Source organism: Leptosomus discolor, chromosome 3 (genome assembly GCF_034619465.1).
Source record: "Leptosomus discolor isolate bLepDis1 chromosome 3, bLepDis1.hap2, whole genome shotgun sequence".
Taxonomy (NCBI): Eukaryota; Metazoa; Chordata; class Aves; order Leptosomiformes; family Leptosomidae; genus Leptosomus; species Leptosomus discolor.
Genome location: NC_141393.1, coordinates 72,166,137 through 72,184,767, shown reverse-complemented (window position 1 = coordinate 72,184,767; position 18,631 = coordinate 72,166,137). Strand labels below are relative to the sequence as shown.

The window sequence follows — 18,631 nt, the reverse complement described above, 5'->3', positions numbered from 1 at the left end:
AGCAGGGAATGGGCAGTATGTCCACCTACCTGTGTCAGACCCACCAGCCCCAGAGGAAGACACAGATAGCCCAGGGCACTGCATACGATAAAGTGCTTGTGCAACTGAGTCAAGACAGAATGGTTATGTACTTAATGCTGACCGTTTGCACTATACTGTCTCATTCCATGTCAGTATTTCTCTAAGGATGTGCAGACACATGAAAATCAATGGAAAAGACACTGCCTGGAATCCATAATACAATGCTATCATGCTCTTACTAATTTACATTCCTGTCTAAAGAACCAATTGCACAATCTGACTGCAGTGGCTGATATCTTGTTGCTGGTGTGATGAGAATTCATTGATCTTAGAATCTGTGAACCTATGATGTGTAATATCTAAAGAGTGCTTGGCTACATGATTTGCTTCCCTAAAATATATAATTTGCTCCTCTTGTGTTTTTCTTTCTACATTGTTGCACCCATTTCTTATTTCTTTTTCATTTAAAAACAAGTTAAAATACTTTGTATATTCTAATCAGACCTGAATTAGGACTGCAATTTTAAATTGGGCTTTAAATATTTTTTTATTTCTAAATATTTTAGAGGTTGAAATTTAAAATTCTGAAATCAAAGCATCTCAAAGCTGTGCAGTTACTCAGTGCTGCTGACAAATTGTTAAATAGGTGGTTCATAGAATCATAGAATGGTTTGGGTTGGAAGGGACCTTGAAGACCATCTAGTTCCAACCCCCTGCCATGGGCAGGGACACCTTCCACCAGACCAGGTTGCTCAAAGCCCCATCCAACCTGGCCTTGAATACTGCCAGGGAGGGGGCAGCCACAGCTTCTCTGGGCAACCTCATCACCCTCACAATGAAGAACTTCCTAATATCTAAATCTCCCCTCTTTCAGTCTGAAAAGTTACCCCTTGTCCTCTCACCACGCTCCCTGGTAAAGAGTCCCCCCTTGAAGTACTGGAAGGCCACCATAAGGTCTCCCTGGAGCCTTCTCTTCTCCAGGCTGAACAACCCCAACTCTCCCAGCCTGTCCTCATAGTGGAGATGCCGCAGCCCCCTGAGCATCTTCGTGGCCTCCTCTGGACTCGCTCCGACAGGTCCATGTGTTTCTTGTGCTGGTGGCCCCAGAGCTGGACGCAGCACTGCAGGTCAGGTCTCATGAGAGCAGAGGGGCAGAATCTTCTCCCTCGAACTGCTGGCCACACTTTTGATGCAGCCTGGGATGTGGTTGGCTTTCTAGTTCTACAGAGAGAGGTTACCACCTCTGTGAAGCTTTATTGTAGGAGACTGTAGGCAGGCCTGTGTAAGGATGCAGTCTTTGCCCAGAAAAGGCTCTGGTCTGTAGCCACATAATCCAGCTAAATGGCATGGGCAGCAAAATGTTCTTTCTGGAAGACTTCTTCCATTGCACTTTTTCCTCTGTGTTTAGTGAACATTAGACCAAACATCAGTTTCTGAAGGCACCTGTGACTGCAACAGTACTGTATATTTTGCAGTTCTTGGAAATGTTAGTCATTTTTGTTTCTTCTGAGGTTGTAGGTTCCTAAACATCCTCATCTGCCCTGTAATTGGTGGTAAACATCTCTGCTCATAATATTTGTTTAAATTGGTTGTCTACAGTACTATGTTCTGGTTATTACTTCATTATGACGCTTAGAATGAGACTGCCTATAATTTATTTCTTGGGATTTAAAAGCAGGAATACATAGAGTTAATACGGTAGTAAGAAATAATTGAGAGACCTTGAGCAAAAAGCCTCCTAACAACTTATTCTCTGAAGACTTACAATGGAGAGACATTATATATTCTCTTTTACCACCTATCTGTACAGAAAAGATTAGGCTATGCTATTCTTACAGTTTTATTTTGACTGATTCTAAGCAGATTTTTTACTCTGTTTTTTAGACCTGATATGCAGTCTGCATTTCTTACTCAACATTTATCATCACCTAGACACCAAAAGTGGATATAAAACTCCTGAAGACAGCAGTATAATGATAGAGTATTAATTTCATCACTTTTTATCAAGAAACTGGGCCAACACAGCTCATATTTACAAAGCAAAAATTACCTAATTGTCAGCTCTTTTTAAAATTAACAAAACGAAACAAAACAAAAAACATCTAGACCATCTGTGCAGGATGGGTTGTTCTTTTAGGGAACCTCAGCAGGTCAAGGTTGGATACAGTTAATTGCCATAGTAGTTTTACTAATCTATGTTTTTATCTTGCCAAATTCTTGTCTTTGAAGAATTGCCATCGTTTTGTTGTTGGGGTTTTTTTTAATTATTTTTGTGAAGTAAATGAGGGAAGAATGAGAGAGAATTCTGCCAATTTGGCTATTAAAGTTTTTTTAAAAATCTTTCTTAACAGTAGCTTTGAATGATTAATGGCAGCAAGTGCCTTTTAGTGTTTTCTGCCAGTGGAAAGTATACCTGAGCTCGTTCAAGTGCTGTTAATGAAAATGTTAAAAGCAGTGATTTGTTATTGCTGCTGCCATTGGTTACTGTTTTATGAATCATGTGATCTGATGAAATACACTGTTATTGTCATGCATCTGGTAACACAAAAGAAAAAAATCAAGCAAGAGGAAGATCTTTACCAGTTAACACTAAATCTATTTTGGGAAAAGGACCCTCTCTTCTTCCAACTTAAAAAACCCAAAACAGTACAAAAAACCCCCCACAAACAAACCAACCAACCAACCCCACCAAGCTTATAGTTATTTCTAGAAGGAAATATAAAGTTAATAAGCCCACCAGCAATAAGGGTGGCTAGACTCACGACCTGTTAACAAAATAAATGCAAAACATTTCGTGCCATAAAAATGTGTTTGTGAGTCCCTCTATGATTTCTCTGAGCGTTCTCTGCAGATGACTTGTTCTTTTCTCTCCTTCTGGATAATCTTCTTTCTGCAGGGAGAAACATTCTACCAACACACTACCTGACCATCCTCTTTGTGTAGCCCCTTCAGCAGCTGCATACTAAGCCCGTTTGGATATGGAGAGCTATCATCCTTGGTCATTACAAGACTTTTTCACTTGGAGACCAATGTCTAGGTCCTCTGAATTTCTAATCCTAACAGAAATGGGAAGGCTTTTCATAGTGTAGTTCCTTGTTTGTTTGGTTTTCCCTCTACTCAGGCTGGTTTTTGTCACAGATTTGATTCCCTACAGGAATTGCTTTTTAATAGGTGCTACAGTTTTTCTTTGCTATGATGCTGCAGTATCTGCAGGATCAATCAATCCGAAGTCCAGTGCACTGTACATACATCAGAAGTTACCAGCAGCAAAAGCTATACTATCCCTAGCTGGATTTCCTATGGAGTTGTGGTTTAAGTCCAGCCAGAAACTAAGCACCACACAGCCGCTGGCTCACTTCCCCCCCGGTGGGATGGAGGAGAGAATCAGCAGAGTAAAAGTGAGAAAACTCGTTGAGTTGAGATAAAGGCAGTTTAATAAGTAAAGCAAAAGCTCTGTGCACAAGCAAAGCAAACCAAGGAATTGATTCACTGCTCCCGCATCGGCAGGCAGGTGCTCAGCCATCTCCAGGAAAGCAGGGCTCCATCACATGTCACAGTTACTTGGGCAGACAAGCACCTTCACTCCAAACGTCCCCCCCTTCCTCCTTCCCCCAGCTTTATATGCTGAGTACGACATCGTACGGTCTGGGATATCCCTTTGGTCAGTTGGGGTCAGCTGTCCCAGCCGTGTCTCCTCCCAACTTCTTGTGCACCCCCAGCCTACTCGCTGGTCGGACAGTGTGAGAGGCAGAAAAGGCCTTGGCTCTGTGTAAGCGCCGCTCAGCAGTAATGAAAACATCCCTGTGTTACCAACACTGTTTTCAGCACAAATCCAAAACACAGCCCCATACTGGCTACTGTGAAGAAAACGCTATCTCAGCCGAAACTAACACAGGAGCCTTTGCTTGCTGAGAGTGGTTTTATGAGCTGAATATTCACACATTTGTATGATAATCCTTTTATATGGGGTCAGTGCAAAAGGAAAGGATTATCTTCTATGCTAACAATCTCTCTTTTACAAGACTGAAGTTATCTTAAAGCTTTCTGTATTAGTGTAATTATGCTCAGACTTGCTTTGTGTTCTGCTTTAGACATGTACATAAATTTTAGCTTGAGAATTTCATAAAAATTATGGATGAAAAGGATTTGTGGAGCGTTAGGTAACTGATAAATTACAACATGGTCACTTATACTGTAGTTCCCATGTTGGCATTAGAGCACACATACACAGTTACAATTACCAGTATAACTTCATACAAAGCCAGACATCATATTAAGCATTTGGTAGCTGTTCCTTGCCTTCCTTGGAATAATGCAGCTTGAGAGGATGCTAGAAAGGTCCCTGGTTTCCTATGGCCTTTAGAGTCTATGCTGAAGTACGTTGAAAGAATTAAGGGATTCCAGTTATAATGACATTTGAAAAGTCAGTTTGGTTTTTCGATGTAAACCAGGGTAATTTGATACTTGACCAAATGAATCAGCAAGTTGTCTTTTACAGCTTATGCATGAGAGAAAGAGACCTCTTTATGTCATAGTATGATATTCAAATGTCAGGTCTGCTTGTATCTAATTCTTAGGGTGCCTGAAGAGAAAGCAATATGTTTGTGTGTCCATACCCAGAAAAAAAGACAAAGTACAAATGAGTTTTATCACTGGAGATAAATTCAGGAAACACTGGTAGTATTATAGTATGCTGTAGACCAAGGACCTTTATAGCACATGTTGTACATCATAATTCAACATAGAATCAGCTCTAAGCCATATGAATACTACACTTCGTAGATTAAGATGAGGCAAACAGCTGTACTTCGTAACTGATCTTTTACTTTGAAAGAATAAAACAAGAAAAAAGTAAATGCAGCAATGCAGATATTCTTTTCTTCTGTGTTCTGTATAGCCTAATAAACATTTTATTTCCTAGCAGCAAAACTTTTTTTAATTTCAGATCTCTCCAAACACAAATACTGAAAATATGTTATTAGAGTTTTCAAATATCAATAAAAGACTTAAGCTATCATTTTGGCTGAAGCTTTTTACACTTAGTTTTTGCTAGTTTTAGGTTTTTCTTGAGGGGAGTGGAAAACAAAAACAGAACTCTTCCAGGGGAAAAGAAAGGGAAGAGGAAAGATAGTGCCTCATCAATTCTAACATCAACAGAACAGTTGAGCAGATTAGTAATAATATTTGTCTGCTGCCTGATTTCTCCTGTCTACTTTAAGTCTTAAACACTTTCATGCCAGAAGAAACCTTCGTAAATTTTCAACCTTTCTCTTTAATTTACTATTGAATTATTGCCATTAGTTTGAAGGCTGTGTTTGAGTTTTCGATAGAACTTTGATTCAAGAAATCGTGGATAAGAATCTCTTTCCATGTGCATGTAAATTATTCTCTGTGCTTCATCAAAACAGGACTGTGTTGGCTCTTGAATATTCCTTATAATCGCTTTCCTTGCAGGACCGTCAATGTTAATCTGAAACAGAACATAACATTACTAAAGCATCACTGAATACAAGCAAAGGGAGGGTAAGATTGAATTTGGGGGACCTGTACTGAATGCCTTTTATTTATACCTTTTTACACACCTCTAAACTAAATTCAGCACCTAACCAGAAACATTGATTCTAGCAGCGTGGATTTCTCCTTATAATGCCAGAAAGCACCATCTTAGTAGTTGACCAATTTGCTTCTCTTCTGGTGTTTGATTTAGTAAGAAGTACGTTAGTGGTTGGATGGGGAGTTTGCTCCCTTGGGGATAAGAAGCCTGAGAGCTGACTGAACTTCCCAGTCTGCCCCACATCCTTAACAGAAAAGCCAGTTTAATCCTGGCTATTGTGATCAACGGAGGACAAGAGCAGTGGTAAAGTCACTATTGCTATCAATTGAAGTCAGGAGACACATATCGCTTAACCACCCTAAGGTTTGGTGTTTGATTTGCTCCCTACTTCTAGAAAGAATAAGAAAGTGTGTGTGATTTAGGCAGAGGAAGAAGTCCCATGGACACAGTTTGCATGGAGTGGCTGCAGTGGAACAAGTAGCTGAAAGGTGCTGACATCCAACCCCCTTTTCTTGCTAAGAATTGTTCCCAGAGCTAGGATTAGATCACTGAAGAGGAAGCCTGACTTTTCGTTTCTAATGAGTCCAAGTGGCTGGAAGTGCACAGTACTGGTTAAAACCAATTGCTAAAATTATTATCTCTGAGATAAGATAAAACTAGGCCCGTATATCAACCTTGTTTAGGAAAAGTTTTGATTCCTAGAGCTCTTCTGCTGCAATCCAGGGTTTGTAGTAGATAAGTTGAAACTCTGTGGGTGTGTAAGAGTAGAAAGGTCTAGTGATAGGAAAATACAATAGATAAATGGAAACTTTTGATAATCCATTAGCTCGTGAAGAATTACATTGCTTTTTTCAGCTTGACTTCATCTGTTAGTGTTGAGAGGAGAGCCCTAAGTCTGTGAAGTTAATGCTGATGTCTTTCATGGGTTGGGATCTTGCTCTTCTGGAGGAGTCATTTGAGTTGCACCTTTTTAAATGCTGCTGCAATTTGAATTTAAACTGTATTTTAAATCCTCATGAGCATCTACCTGTTTAGAGTGGTACTTGTGTTAATAGTGAACACCAAGAAAATGTAAAATCAGTGTATCCTGAAGACCTAGAAACCAGAGAGCCAATAGCAAGATTCAAATACATACTATTTTTAACTGTCCTGATTTAAGCCCTTACTTTTGATTAATGAACTTGTGGTTTGCAATACTGACATTCGTCTTTTGGAAATGCAAATGTCTTGCTGAGTTTCCTATATCTGCACATGCTAAAAACAAAATAAATCAAAAAAAGACAGAAAAATGCATTGTCTTGCCAATTGGCATTTAAAAGCAACAGAGGAAACTTTCAAATTTTCTCAAGTTTTGGATTAGTAGCAGTGCTTTAGTCATTTAAAATATCAAATGCTCTCAGCCAACATTTGGGAATCCAGCTGAGTTGGTTTTGGCTTGCCCTTCAGTGTCAACAGGGAGGCTGCATTTTGAGACTTTATAATAATTTTATTGTTATGCGTAAACCAGAAAATAATTTAGCCTGATTTTTCTGTTATGTCAATCTGCCAGAGGCAGCGGCAGCAAAAGCCAGTATTAGTTTATTTTTGCAAGGAGAAGAGTAAGCAGGAATAGTTAAAGGTCATAGAGCATGACTGGCTGAGCAGGAATGACTATTTTTTTTGTATAGTCACTTGTCAGAAAAAAAATCACTCTCAAACATTTTGCATACGAATCTGTTTTCCCTAAATCTCGTGCTGCTGGAAGCAGAAAATAATTAATCTGTCTTGGAACCTTTATTTTAGCCCATTTTACAAAGGGGACAGCACTGGGTAGAAATTTTACTTTGTCCATTTGTAGTTATTCTTGCAAAGACTGAAGTAATAGATACATGTAGCAATGGCGTAATCCAAAATCTATTTAAATGATATCAATGGCCCCTGGATCAGATGCTAAAAACAATAGACTGATCCAAGAACTTGTCTCTTAATCTAATTGTGTCTTTTGCTTGTATCCTTGGCAGATAGAGTTGAAAGACTTGCCTATAGAAAAGATGTGAAGGCAAGTAGTAAAATTCTGGGTGCAAAAGAGCTTGGGGAGGGTGAATAGCAACAGTTTTCACTCCCTTTAATACAAGAAGTGCTAGTCATTTGTTGCTTTTTGTAACCTACATTACACATCAGGCATTTCTATTAGAGGAAATAGAGCTCGTGTTATTGTGTGTCACCTCATTGGGAGCCTGGGGTTGAATGTAACTTGTAAAAAGTTTCCTGGCCATGGAAATTCTTTTCCTCTGTGATGTGATCTTCTTATAAGCTTCACAAGCAAGCCAGAATTCTATGTTTTCGTCACTGTGCTCTGTCTTCAAGTAGGTCTTGTAGATCATAGGCCCATCTGTAAATATTTCAGAAGTGAAATTTATATACCATGTATATATGCATTAACTTTAGAGTCCTTTGAAGGCAATAGGGACATTTGCAAGGCAGTATAATTCTTGATTGTACACCTATAAATATTCTTACTAGATTATGTCAAAATGGGGAATTAAACGCACTGACTCACTTCAGAACTCCACGCTTCAACATTGCATTTTCCTGCACGTGCAGAGCTCCCTTTCACCTCAGTGGCATTTCACTATGCAGGGACAGAGCACTGGAAACTTTGTTCTTCCTGATCTCTGTGAACTCTATCAAACATATCCAAAGCCTGACAAGTATTTTTAAATTCCAGTTCTAGTTTTGTGCAGAAGATACCAAAGTATTACCAAATAATCATGATCTGAGTAAAAAAAAATAAGACCTTCTTTTCTTGGTGTAAGAATTTGAGGAAAAAGCAATTAGCAAAAAAAAGGAAATAATCTTTTTTCTTGCTGCTGTAATTGCGCAAAGAAAAGCAGTTAAAAGAATGTTCTCTTCAGCAAGTAAGTGGTTAAGCATCTGGGGATGCCTTTGAAAAACCTGGCAAAGGAGCCTGACAGCAGCAATCAGCTTGATCTTGGCAAAGATTAAATTCCTGAGGCTGCCTTTTGTCATGTCGCTGAGCTTGCTTTGTACAGAATTAAGTAATAGAGTTACTAAAGTGACTGTAGCCAGGAGAACGTTTATGAGGCTTCATTTGGTTCTAGCACTTGAGCAGAACGGTGCTTGCAGTGGTAAGATGTACTTTCAAAGTAAGACTCAAGATAGGCAAACACTTTGCCTACCTTTCATAAAGAGCTGCAAATCCTTTGGCTTTTCATGTGAGTGCATTTTTGCATTTTCCAATTGCATTAACCATTTAAATGAATTCAAAATCAACGAATAGTGTCATCTAAGTGCTGTGAACGAGGTATTTTAAGAAGGGCAGCATCCGAGCACTGCTGGAAGCTACAAGCAAACTTTCCTGCTGGTACAGCAATCTGGGCCTTCATGTTTCCAAAGGCATTGAGCTCTGCCTGTCATCCGGCAGTGAGGATGATTGCACGCATGCCTGCTGCTTGTGCTATAATTTTATCTCTCTTTACTGTTTTCTGTTGTGCACTTTCTCCCTGTGCTTTCCCTGCAAACTGTAACGTACTAGGTTGTTTGCTGTTAAAGATTTTAATGGCAAAATCTTTTTCTTTATAGTTACAAATTCTATCTGTTAATCTTCTTGCTCTTTGTTGTCTGTCTGTGGTTTGAAAATAATGCCGGTCCTTAGGAATAACTTTTAGAGGTTTGTGCTGTGGTGTGACTCTGCACATGACTTTCTTGTCAATATTTAAAAAAAAAAAAAATAATTCTGCAGTGATGTACCAGACTACTGACCATACAAGAAATGTGGGAGAGCTCTGAGCCCAGAACGATGCTGGAGTGGGAAAGTTCAGATTTGCTCCTGCAGCTACAGTTCTTCCCATACCTGAGATGAGGGTCTGAGTTGCCTTCCATGGCATTACACTACATGTGTGCCCTTAGGCATGGTGTCTGCCATATACAGCATTTCCAAAGTCAACTTTTCTTTCACTTTCTTCTAAAATACATTGCTTTACAGTGCTCTAAGTGGGGATATGGCAGATATGATGTGCCTTTAAAAGAATCACATGTGCTTGCAGAAATGGCAAGCTTGGGAAAGCATTTACAGCATGCTACATTTATTTTCTGTGTGATGCACGCTAACCATGTCACACACAGCTGTTTTTCAATAGTTGCATGTAAGACAGCATACATTATACCGCATGACATTGATTTCACTTCATGGGAACTTTTTTCAGGAATCCATCTGGGATACAAATACACAGTTACTCACATTTACTTGTTATCAGCTTTTCAAAAGACTGGGACCATTGTAGCACTTCATCCAAAGACACTCTTGAGAAAAAAAGGAGATTATTGTAGGATTAACTGTGCTTCAAAGTATAAAAAAATTAAATTTAATTACGTTATTGAAAATCTGTCCCCTAATTTAAATAAGAACTGTATGAATCTTGCATTTAAAAAGATTTTGCTGTGTGTCCTAGATCTTGTGCTCACTATGCTGAAGCAAATATTCTTCTTGCTGTAACAAAAACAGTTCCATCTCAAGGTGCTCCCATGTAATTCCTCTAGAAATGGCATTCACTTATTTAAATTGTGCCTAGGAGAAGCAAGGACAGTACTAGCTTTATAGATAGCAACTTCTTTGGGACAGGAATCATTATATCGTTTATCAGATGTTTGTACTTAGCAGGAAAGTCTTTAAGGGCTCAAGATCTTGTTCTAATATTTCGTAGAATCATAGAATGGTACGGGTTAGAAAAAGGCCTTTAACATCTGAGCTGACTTATCAGCTCAGAGCTGAATATAAGCTATGAACATAAAGTGAATAATGAAAGGTTAATCCACCCTTAGCTGTAAGGGACTTCTATCTCTCTCCAGTTGTTTACAGTGCAGTATGACACACTATTACTGATCTAGACAGTTCTTGGAGCTGACTGCAATCAGATTTCTTTCTTTCATGTTTGCTCTTTTTAAGCACTAATTTCATAAGCTTGTAGAAGTCTCCTGCCTGATTCTGGGTATGGAAGTAGCGAGATGAGAGACTAAACAATTTAAGGAAAAATAACTGAGGACCAATAGCTCCATTTAAGTGCTGCAGCTCCATTTACACCCTCCGATTTTTAAGCATTGCAGTTATAGGACATCAATGCTCGTAAATTGGAAAAAATGCTTATGCTTATACTAGTAGAAGAAAACACAAGGGATGTATTCCAGAGGGTGCTTTCCATTATGCGTCAGCCAAACCTGGGAGGAGATCCCTTCTCATTGAGTATTTTGTTTTCGTATGAGCTACAGTTTTGACAACAGCTACTTAGTATCACAAATTTTTTTTTTTTACATTTAAATTAAAAGCAAAACTGGCTTTGTTATAGTGCTGCATGACGCCTCATAGATTTCTAATGCACAACAGCCATTAGTAGCCTTGTAGCTTTTTCTAATTGATGATCACTCCTTTATTCCTAACTTCATCTAATTCTCTCTTTCTCTGAAAGAGTACACGCTGTCTCTCACTGATTATTTTGTCAGGCTTTCCTGATCAATTTGACCTGACAAGAGAAATATATAGTAAGAGAAATTTTACCACTATCAAATTGTGGTGTTAATAACTCTCTAGTAACTCTTGCCAGTAATTTTTTTTTCCTTTCTCATGAGCTACTGGCCTCCTGTCTGTATAAACTCATGAAGGGTGTGGTTATAGTGAGAATTTCTAGTCCTTTGAATGTTTTTTTTTCCTTAAGAGCTGCTTCTGAGTCATATTGGCTGTTACTGACGCAGATAATATTTCACCTATGTCAGCAATAGCACTTGTATACAGAACGAGTGACAATCTTGTCTGTCTCACTGAGCTTCATCAGTAGGGCCATCTTATTTCCATTTCTGATTGTTTATCTTTAGCATTAACCTGTGAAGCAGAAAGAATGCTGCCTGATGGGTCAGCTGACACAGAGGAAAACATTTTACTTTCCTTTTAAAATCAGGGAAGTACAAAAGGCAGTAAGGGAAATTAAACATGGGTTATTAGTATCTGTATTAATACCATTTTCATAGCTGCTGTGCTGACAGTAAATTTCTTGTTGAACTGATTTGCAACATGATTGAATTGCTGAAGAACATATATTACACTGAAAAAAACCCCAGAATATTCTCCTAAAATTACAGCTGGGACTCCAAAGTTTAAATTAGAAAATGCTGTTGTAGTGTCTTGGGGGAGCTATCATTCACTTCTTGTACCCCCTCCAGTGGGAGGGGCTTCCCTGGCTACTGCTGAGGAGAGAAGTCCTTGAGAAGTTGTGAAGGTGTTGCACTCTTTTGCATGATCTTAAGCTTGCAAAGAAAACTTCCGCTGCAAACTGTGTCTCTCCTGTTGAGACAGCTGCATGTATTGCAGAACATAAGAATCTTATCGTTACTTACTTAGAACTGATCTCATTTTCTTCTACTCTGAATATCTTGCAAAGCCAACAAGTATTTGGACTCATTCTCCTAAACATGGAAAACATGTGAGTTTTAAACCTGCTGCACTCAGTTATATCTCAAATTCTGCTTATAATTCAGTCTTCATATAGCAGTGCAACCAGTTCTAGCAGTGTTCTTATTTTATGTATCTAATCTTTATCTATGAGTCATGGTCAAAGCGTTAGACAAAAATATACTTTTGTAACATGCAAGAACTTAAAAAAAAAATTAAAAAAAAAAAAAATTAGGCACGCCAGTGGATATCTCTTAGGGAAAAATAGAAATGTTAATAATTCTCCCTCTTCACTCCTCCAATTGTGAAAAGATTACAAGTTTGAGCCTGACCCAGAGCAGAAGGAAACCAGGAATCTTTCCCCTGAAAGTTCAGAGTGACCTGGATCAGAGATCAGAGCTCAGTGTAAACTGGACAATACTGAGTAACTTGTCAAGTGTCTGAGATTAACATTGATATTTGTCCAGCAAATATCTCAAAGTCAATAAAAATTTGTATTAAACTTGCTTTTGTACACAGATGATATCCATAAGAAAGGCTGTAATTTTTTATTAGGAATGAGTGGGTCAAGAACATGTTTGTCTAAAAAACAAAATTAAATATACCTTTTGACCTGGAGTATGTTTCTTTCTTCTCCTTTGGCTTTCAAGAGATGCCAAATTCTTTGCAAAGTTTACATAGGACAGTGGGTAAGTTTGCATAGAGCTGCCTGAATTCAGAACAATAGTCCTATACACTATTTACTTAAAGTTTCTTTCAGGTTTGGGTTTGACTGGCACATACTACTCCTACAACTAATTTTTTCCCACAGACTGAAACACACGGTAAAACACAGAACAAGGTTGTACCTCCCAGCATTCTGAACCTGTGAAAAGGTTTCATTTACCTTTAGTCTTGTTTTCCGTGACACCTATATCCAGTTTTGCATTGTATGAGTCTTACCCAGTAGATTTCCCACAGGGTATTGAAGCTTCCTAACTCTGCCTGACTGCTATACTGCAACCTCTGCTGCTCACGCTCCCTGCAGCCCTGTAGGATTGCCAGTGGCCATTGCCTGTTTTTTACCTTTGTGGAATTCTCTGAACTACACTCTCTGCTTGGTTTCTGTATGACGACTTCTACACTTGCCTATTCATTTCACTGCTCATCTCACCCTCTGCTTAAAAGCAATCTTTTGAAACTACACAATATCCCATATTTAACATAAAGTTATATATTTTAATTCTGGCGTATGGTTATCGCTTATAATTTTATTTTAGACTATTTCACCCAATGCCCTCTATTTTGGGTGTTTTCATGTTGCAATTGTTAGTCTTCTATTCACTGAAATATAAACCAAATACGGCCTTTGTGGCTTTTTTGAAACCTGAAGGAGCTTAAGTATGTTGCCTAGTGTACAGAAATGCTCAGGAAATATTAGACGATGCAATGTTAACTAATATAGTTCAGCTACTTCCATCTAAATTCAAAGTCTCAATCAGTAATTTTTCTCTTCAGGTGTTGCTGCATGAAGTCACATTTGTATAAAGAAACGGTAATGTTCTGAGGAACCATTTTAATTTGAGTTGGAGTCTTTAAGCAAATATTGGTCCCCAGGGCTTGTTGAGTACACATGTTTGCTGAGCTTACATCCAGGGGTTAGTGGTTCTCTCTCCTTTTTGTATTAGAAACATTTCCTAATAGACCAAGGAACAGAGCATGCTGATTTTATCTTTTTCAGTGCTTCTTTGGAATGTCTTCTTTCCACTGAGCCTATGCTTCATTTGTCCGATGTTGCTTGTTTCTGCTGGCAATAGTCTTAGTCCTAAAATAAGACACGAATAGTACACAAAGCTACAACATGCCCTTGAGCAGTTTGTGTCAGTTTTGAATTGGCTAATCTTCACAAGTGAAGCCTGTGGCTTTACCTATATTAGTGTTCCATCTTCTGCTGTCAATGCTAGCCCATCTACATCTTAACCACTTAATACAGCTCTGCAGTGTTCAGCTAAATAGATTTGGATCCTGGGTGCTGTTTTCACCTGATACATATAAGTAACATGTAGTATCCTTTTTGTTTGTTCATTATAAGACTTCATTGCAAAAAGGCCACAAGTTCTTTAACATGTAGGATTTGCACTTCCTACAGGTCTTGTAATCAAAAAGAAAGTCATATGGTTACAATACTTCCAGAGAAGGAATTGCCTGTCTGATAAAAAGTGAATCTAAGTCCTGAGGTTATTCATGTCTGTAAAAGATGTAGGCAGTGCTGATCTGGAAATGACTGTTTAACTGTTATTATACTTTACATTGGAAAAGTATCAGGAAAAATGCTTTAGTATATCAAAGAACAAGATCTCTTTATTTTTTTGAACTACAACATACATTTTTACTTTTCAGCACTCTTATGCTGTGCCAGTGAATCTGTGAACTATGTGATGTCACAGTTTTGAGTACACAGCATAGGTTTCAGCAAAGCCTTCAGAGAGAAACTATAAAAGTTCTAATTAATTGCCTTCTGTAATGACACTCGGCTTAGTTTGTACTAAGAGTATTACACAAAATATTAATATATAAATAGGGATAAAGTTGTTTATACATCAGAAACATTTCTAAAATGAATACCTTTGCTATGCTGAGATAATTTTATACACAAAGTGAAAAACAGGTGTTTTCCTGTCTGTGCTATACTTTTCTGTTGCTATTTTGAAGTACAAAACTCATACTTACAGAAACTCTTCTTGAATTGTTTCCTTGGTTAAGAAGTTTCATCTAGTAGTTGCATTTGTAGGTATAATTTTCCAAATTGCTTGACCTGTTTTTTTTCTTCAATATTTTAGTACAGGAGATCTCATTGCCCTTTGGCTGTGCCTACACTGCTCATGTTAGTGCCCGACTCCTTTCTTATACATACCATAGGCAAACAGTGGCTGTGGTTTCTATCAGAAAAAGTTCAGCTGGACTCTGATGCACCAGTGACAAATGCTGGTTGCTCTGAAATTATCTTGACATCTCTACTGATCAGCTGTAATGAAATGAAGCTGTGTTTCACTTCACTGAAATCTTGCATGTATTGTCCAAGTTTTGTGACTAATATTTTCCACCCCTTTATCAAAGTTCATTATATGAAATCTAAGGTCCATGTTGAAATGAGATGAAAAGCAAAAGTACCCTCGCACTAAAACCAAGTTTCATCCTCTTAGAGGCAGCATTATGAAGTACTTCAGATTGCCATGGGAGAGCCTTTATTTTCTGCTCTGACCCATTAGTGTGAGGCTTTTATATGCTTCCAACTGGTCTGCCTGGTATTGAGCACCATCTGAGTGATGTTAGAGCAGAACTTTCCTTAAACTTGTATGAGGTCCTCTGCCATTTTTCTCATAGCTGGTGCCCAGGTTATGGCCTAATTTTAATTTGAGACTCAAGTTTCACTTATTCTTCTCTAGCCAAGTGTTTCAAAGCAACCACACAGTGCAGTAGCACTGAAGTTGCTCTGTTCACGCCAGTGGTGGACTAGTTTGTAGTGATACTGGAGCCTTGGGAGTAAGCAACTAGCTCAGTTAGTTGTTGCAAATTAGTCACAGAGGGGAAGGAAAAGAAAAATCTTTCTAGAGGGCTTTCTGTCCTTTCTGGGGGTAGTTGTGAGCTGTGATCCCTGCGGATTTGCCAGTGTCTACAAGGCACAGACTGTGTCAGGAGGGAAAGTCTGGTCTTCCCCCTGCTCCAGCTGACAGCCCAGCTGTGTGCAGTTTGCAATGTTTCCTTCAATCTTATCTGCCTGTTTTGACTCGTCTTTCTTTTTCTCTTACAATGCCACCTAGGCAAAGCATGAACTGTGTAGTATTTGAACCTAAACAGTTTGAGCCTACAATATAGTACACTCATTTATTTTATTGCAGCTCACCCTACTGGTACACAGGGCTAGTGTAGAAGGATGTACATCCATTTTCCAACAGTGATGATTCTGCTAAGGGAGGAAACGTGTGGGGTTTGCACACCCACAGTAGAACCTGGTACCTGAGCAGGGCAGCACAAAAGCCTGCCTGTAAGAGACTAACCACGGGCCCTGGCCTGTGCTTATGGAAAGGGAGGGACAAACATCACAATGCAATCTATTTTCTACCGATTGCTATTTCATTAAATCTTATTTTGTATTCTTCATACCTTCACACAGGTTTTTGGAGTTTTTTGTTCCATTTCTATAATAGGAATGGGCAGGGGCAAATATCTATGTAATGTAACTTGAGTTTATTCAAATAATCACAACAGTGAGACAACCCAACTTTCTCCCATGCCTCCTCAAAAATAATGCTTCTAATGCCTGCACATACAAGCAATTATCTACTAAAAGCATCTGAGGGAAATAACTTTGGCTTGAACTTGACAAGCTAAAAATTAGTATAAAGAATCTTACCTGTAGAACTACTTAAATTAAAAATAAGAAAGCATCGTATGAATAAATGTGACTCTGGAAAAGTTACATAATGAGAATCCAAATTTGTTGATAATCTCCACTAGTCATTTGAACTAGTTTTTAACTATTTGGTTTACATATATTTCATAAAAACCTTGTGTGTATATATATGTACATAAGCAAGTTCTTTTGCAAAACCTTAAATATATCTTATTTTTGCAATAAATTTTATCAGCACTAAAGGATAGCTCATCTAAAATCTTAGTATTAAAATGAATGATAACGAACTATTTAGGGCTTTTTTGTATCGTCAACTGATGTTCATTATCAGGACACTGTATATGAGATCATCTCTTTGTAAATTTAAATTGTGCAGTGACTGAGTATCAGTAACAAGTGACTTTGTGCTCAAATATTTTCTTTTACATATTAAAGACATTAAAAATACTGTAATATTGCTTAAAATTGAAATAAACTTGATTGGATTTTTTTTTCCATAAGCTTGTTTTCAATATTAAGCTGAAGAAAATACTTCTCCTAACCTCCTTTTGACTTGTACAGTGGGAGGACATGTAGGTGCAGGATTTGTTGCTTATTTCACATCTGCAGTTTCATTGTGCTTTAAAGCACCATTTGAAATTTAATGGGTATCATCAGGCACTTAGGAATGTCTGAGTGCCTTAGCATGGGGTGGTTGACTTGCTGGCAAATCTATCCTTGGATCAGTGCGGAGCAACTGTAAAACCAGAGAATCTGGCTGGCTTGGAAGCCCTCAAAGACTGAGGGACCATGACGGGCTATGGATATGTTCCTGCCTGCCACCACCGTGCTTCCCAGTCACTACAAGGACTCTATCTTCTTACTCTCAACAGGACTGCTACCATTCAAGCTTGTTACTATTTCATGAAACTTGTTGCAAATATGATTTTACAACTTTTTTCTCTGAGTCAGCTGCTTTCCACTACCTTTCTTTCATAGCTTGATACCCAGGACATTACCTTTCTATGTCCCTTTCCAGAATATTTAAAGCACATAGGAGTGCAAGGTTTAGTCATTAACTAGGCATGCTGCTTCACTGAAAACTTACATGATTGAATCTAAATCATACCCTTCCTCTTATTACATAGATATTCCGCTAGATGTCGTCTGGTATCACCCTGAAGGAGAAGGCATAGCTTCTGTGTGCATCAGCTCAAACTGCAGTTTCATGAGGGTTGATGTGGGGTGCAGGCTCTAGGGAAACTCTCTGCAGTTTCATTGTAATGAATGTCCTCATTTAGCCTGAAAGAGACTCCTCACGCCAACAGGTGAGACACGGAGACAAGCAGGTGACTGAGGCATACATTGAACAGGCTGGTTAATGCAGCTTCTGATACGACCTTTTTCGTTTGAATTCCTCATGTTGCCGTGTGTATGGGCACAGAACAACTTCAGTGTCGTGAGGGCACGCGCAATGTAGGAATCAATGATTGTGTGGTTCATTCAGCAGTTGAGTTGGACAGAAAGGAAATTATGAAGAAAACTGAAAAGTCAAAGTATCAAAACAGAGAAAATGTCTATATCATATCAGAGCTGCTGAACTTGTCAGTTGTTCTGGCCTGTTCTTTTTCTAGGAATTAACTATCAGTTTCCAGCTAGTTTAGACAATATATGTTGACCATCTTTATTGCAACAATTTTTTTTTATCAGCGAGGATAATGCTCCCTGACGAGTTCTTGCTCATAATCTTGCATTTCCTTTTCTGTTTTCTTGTGTTCACCTATCTAGTAGCATCTTTGTTAATTCTCATGCCTTCTTTTTATTTTTTTCTCTTGCCCTTATATTCATTGTTTCCTACTTGTGTTTCTACTTTGATGCTCTTCTGCTCAATAAACCCCTCACCCACCTACATCTGTTTCACACTAGCGAACATGGAAGTACTGTCTGTCTCATTCTCTGTGTTGTACCCATTCTTTCCATCTACCCACATAGTCCCCTGCTTGCACGTTGCTACCCTTTCTCCTGCAGTACACCCACGCAGTGGCATTCATGAATATAGGAACACTGCTTGTTGGGGCTTGCCTGGCTCTCACATTCCTGATGCAGTGTCTTACAAGGGCACGTTAAATTAAACTGAGGATGTACCTAGAGATCCAGGGCCAAGCACAGGAAAAACAGTAAAGTATTAAGAGTCCTTTGTTAACCTTGAGGAGAGCAGAAAGTGAATACTCTGACCTAGGTGCTA

The 18,631-nt window shown here is 38.6% G+C and overlaps 1 protein-coding gene across 1 annotated transcript; it reads right to left on the bottom strand.

The window, feature by feature from the left end:
• Nucleotides 1–5,293: 5,293 nt before the first annotated feature.
• On the bottom strand, nucleotides 5,294–18,376 carry RGS13 (regulator of G protein signaling 13). Its single transcript, XM_086463052.1, has 4 exons — nucleotides 18,297–18,376; nucleotides 9,816–9,877; nucleotides 7,780–7,946; nucleotides 5,294–5,491 (listed from the first exon to the last, which is right to left on the bottom strand). Exons 1-4 carry the CDS (start codon nucleotides 18,374–18,376, stop codon nucleotides 5,294–5,296), a joined length of 507 nt encoding a protein of 168 aa, XP_086319178.1.
• Nucleotides 18,377–18,631: the final 255 nt, after the last annotated feature.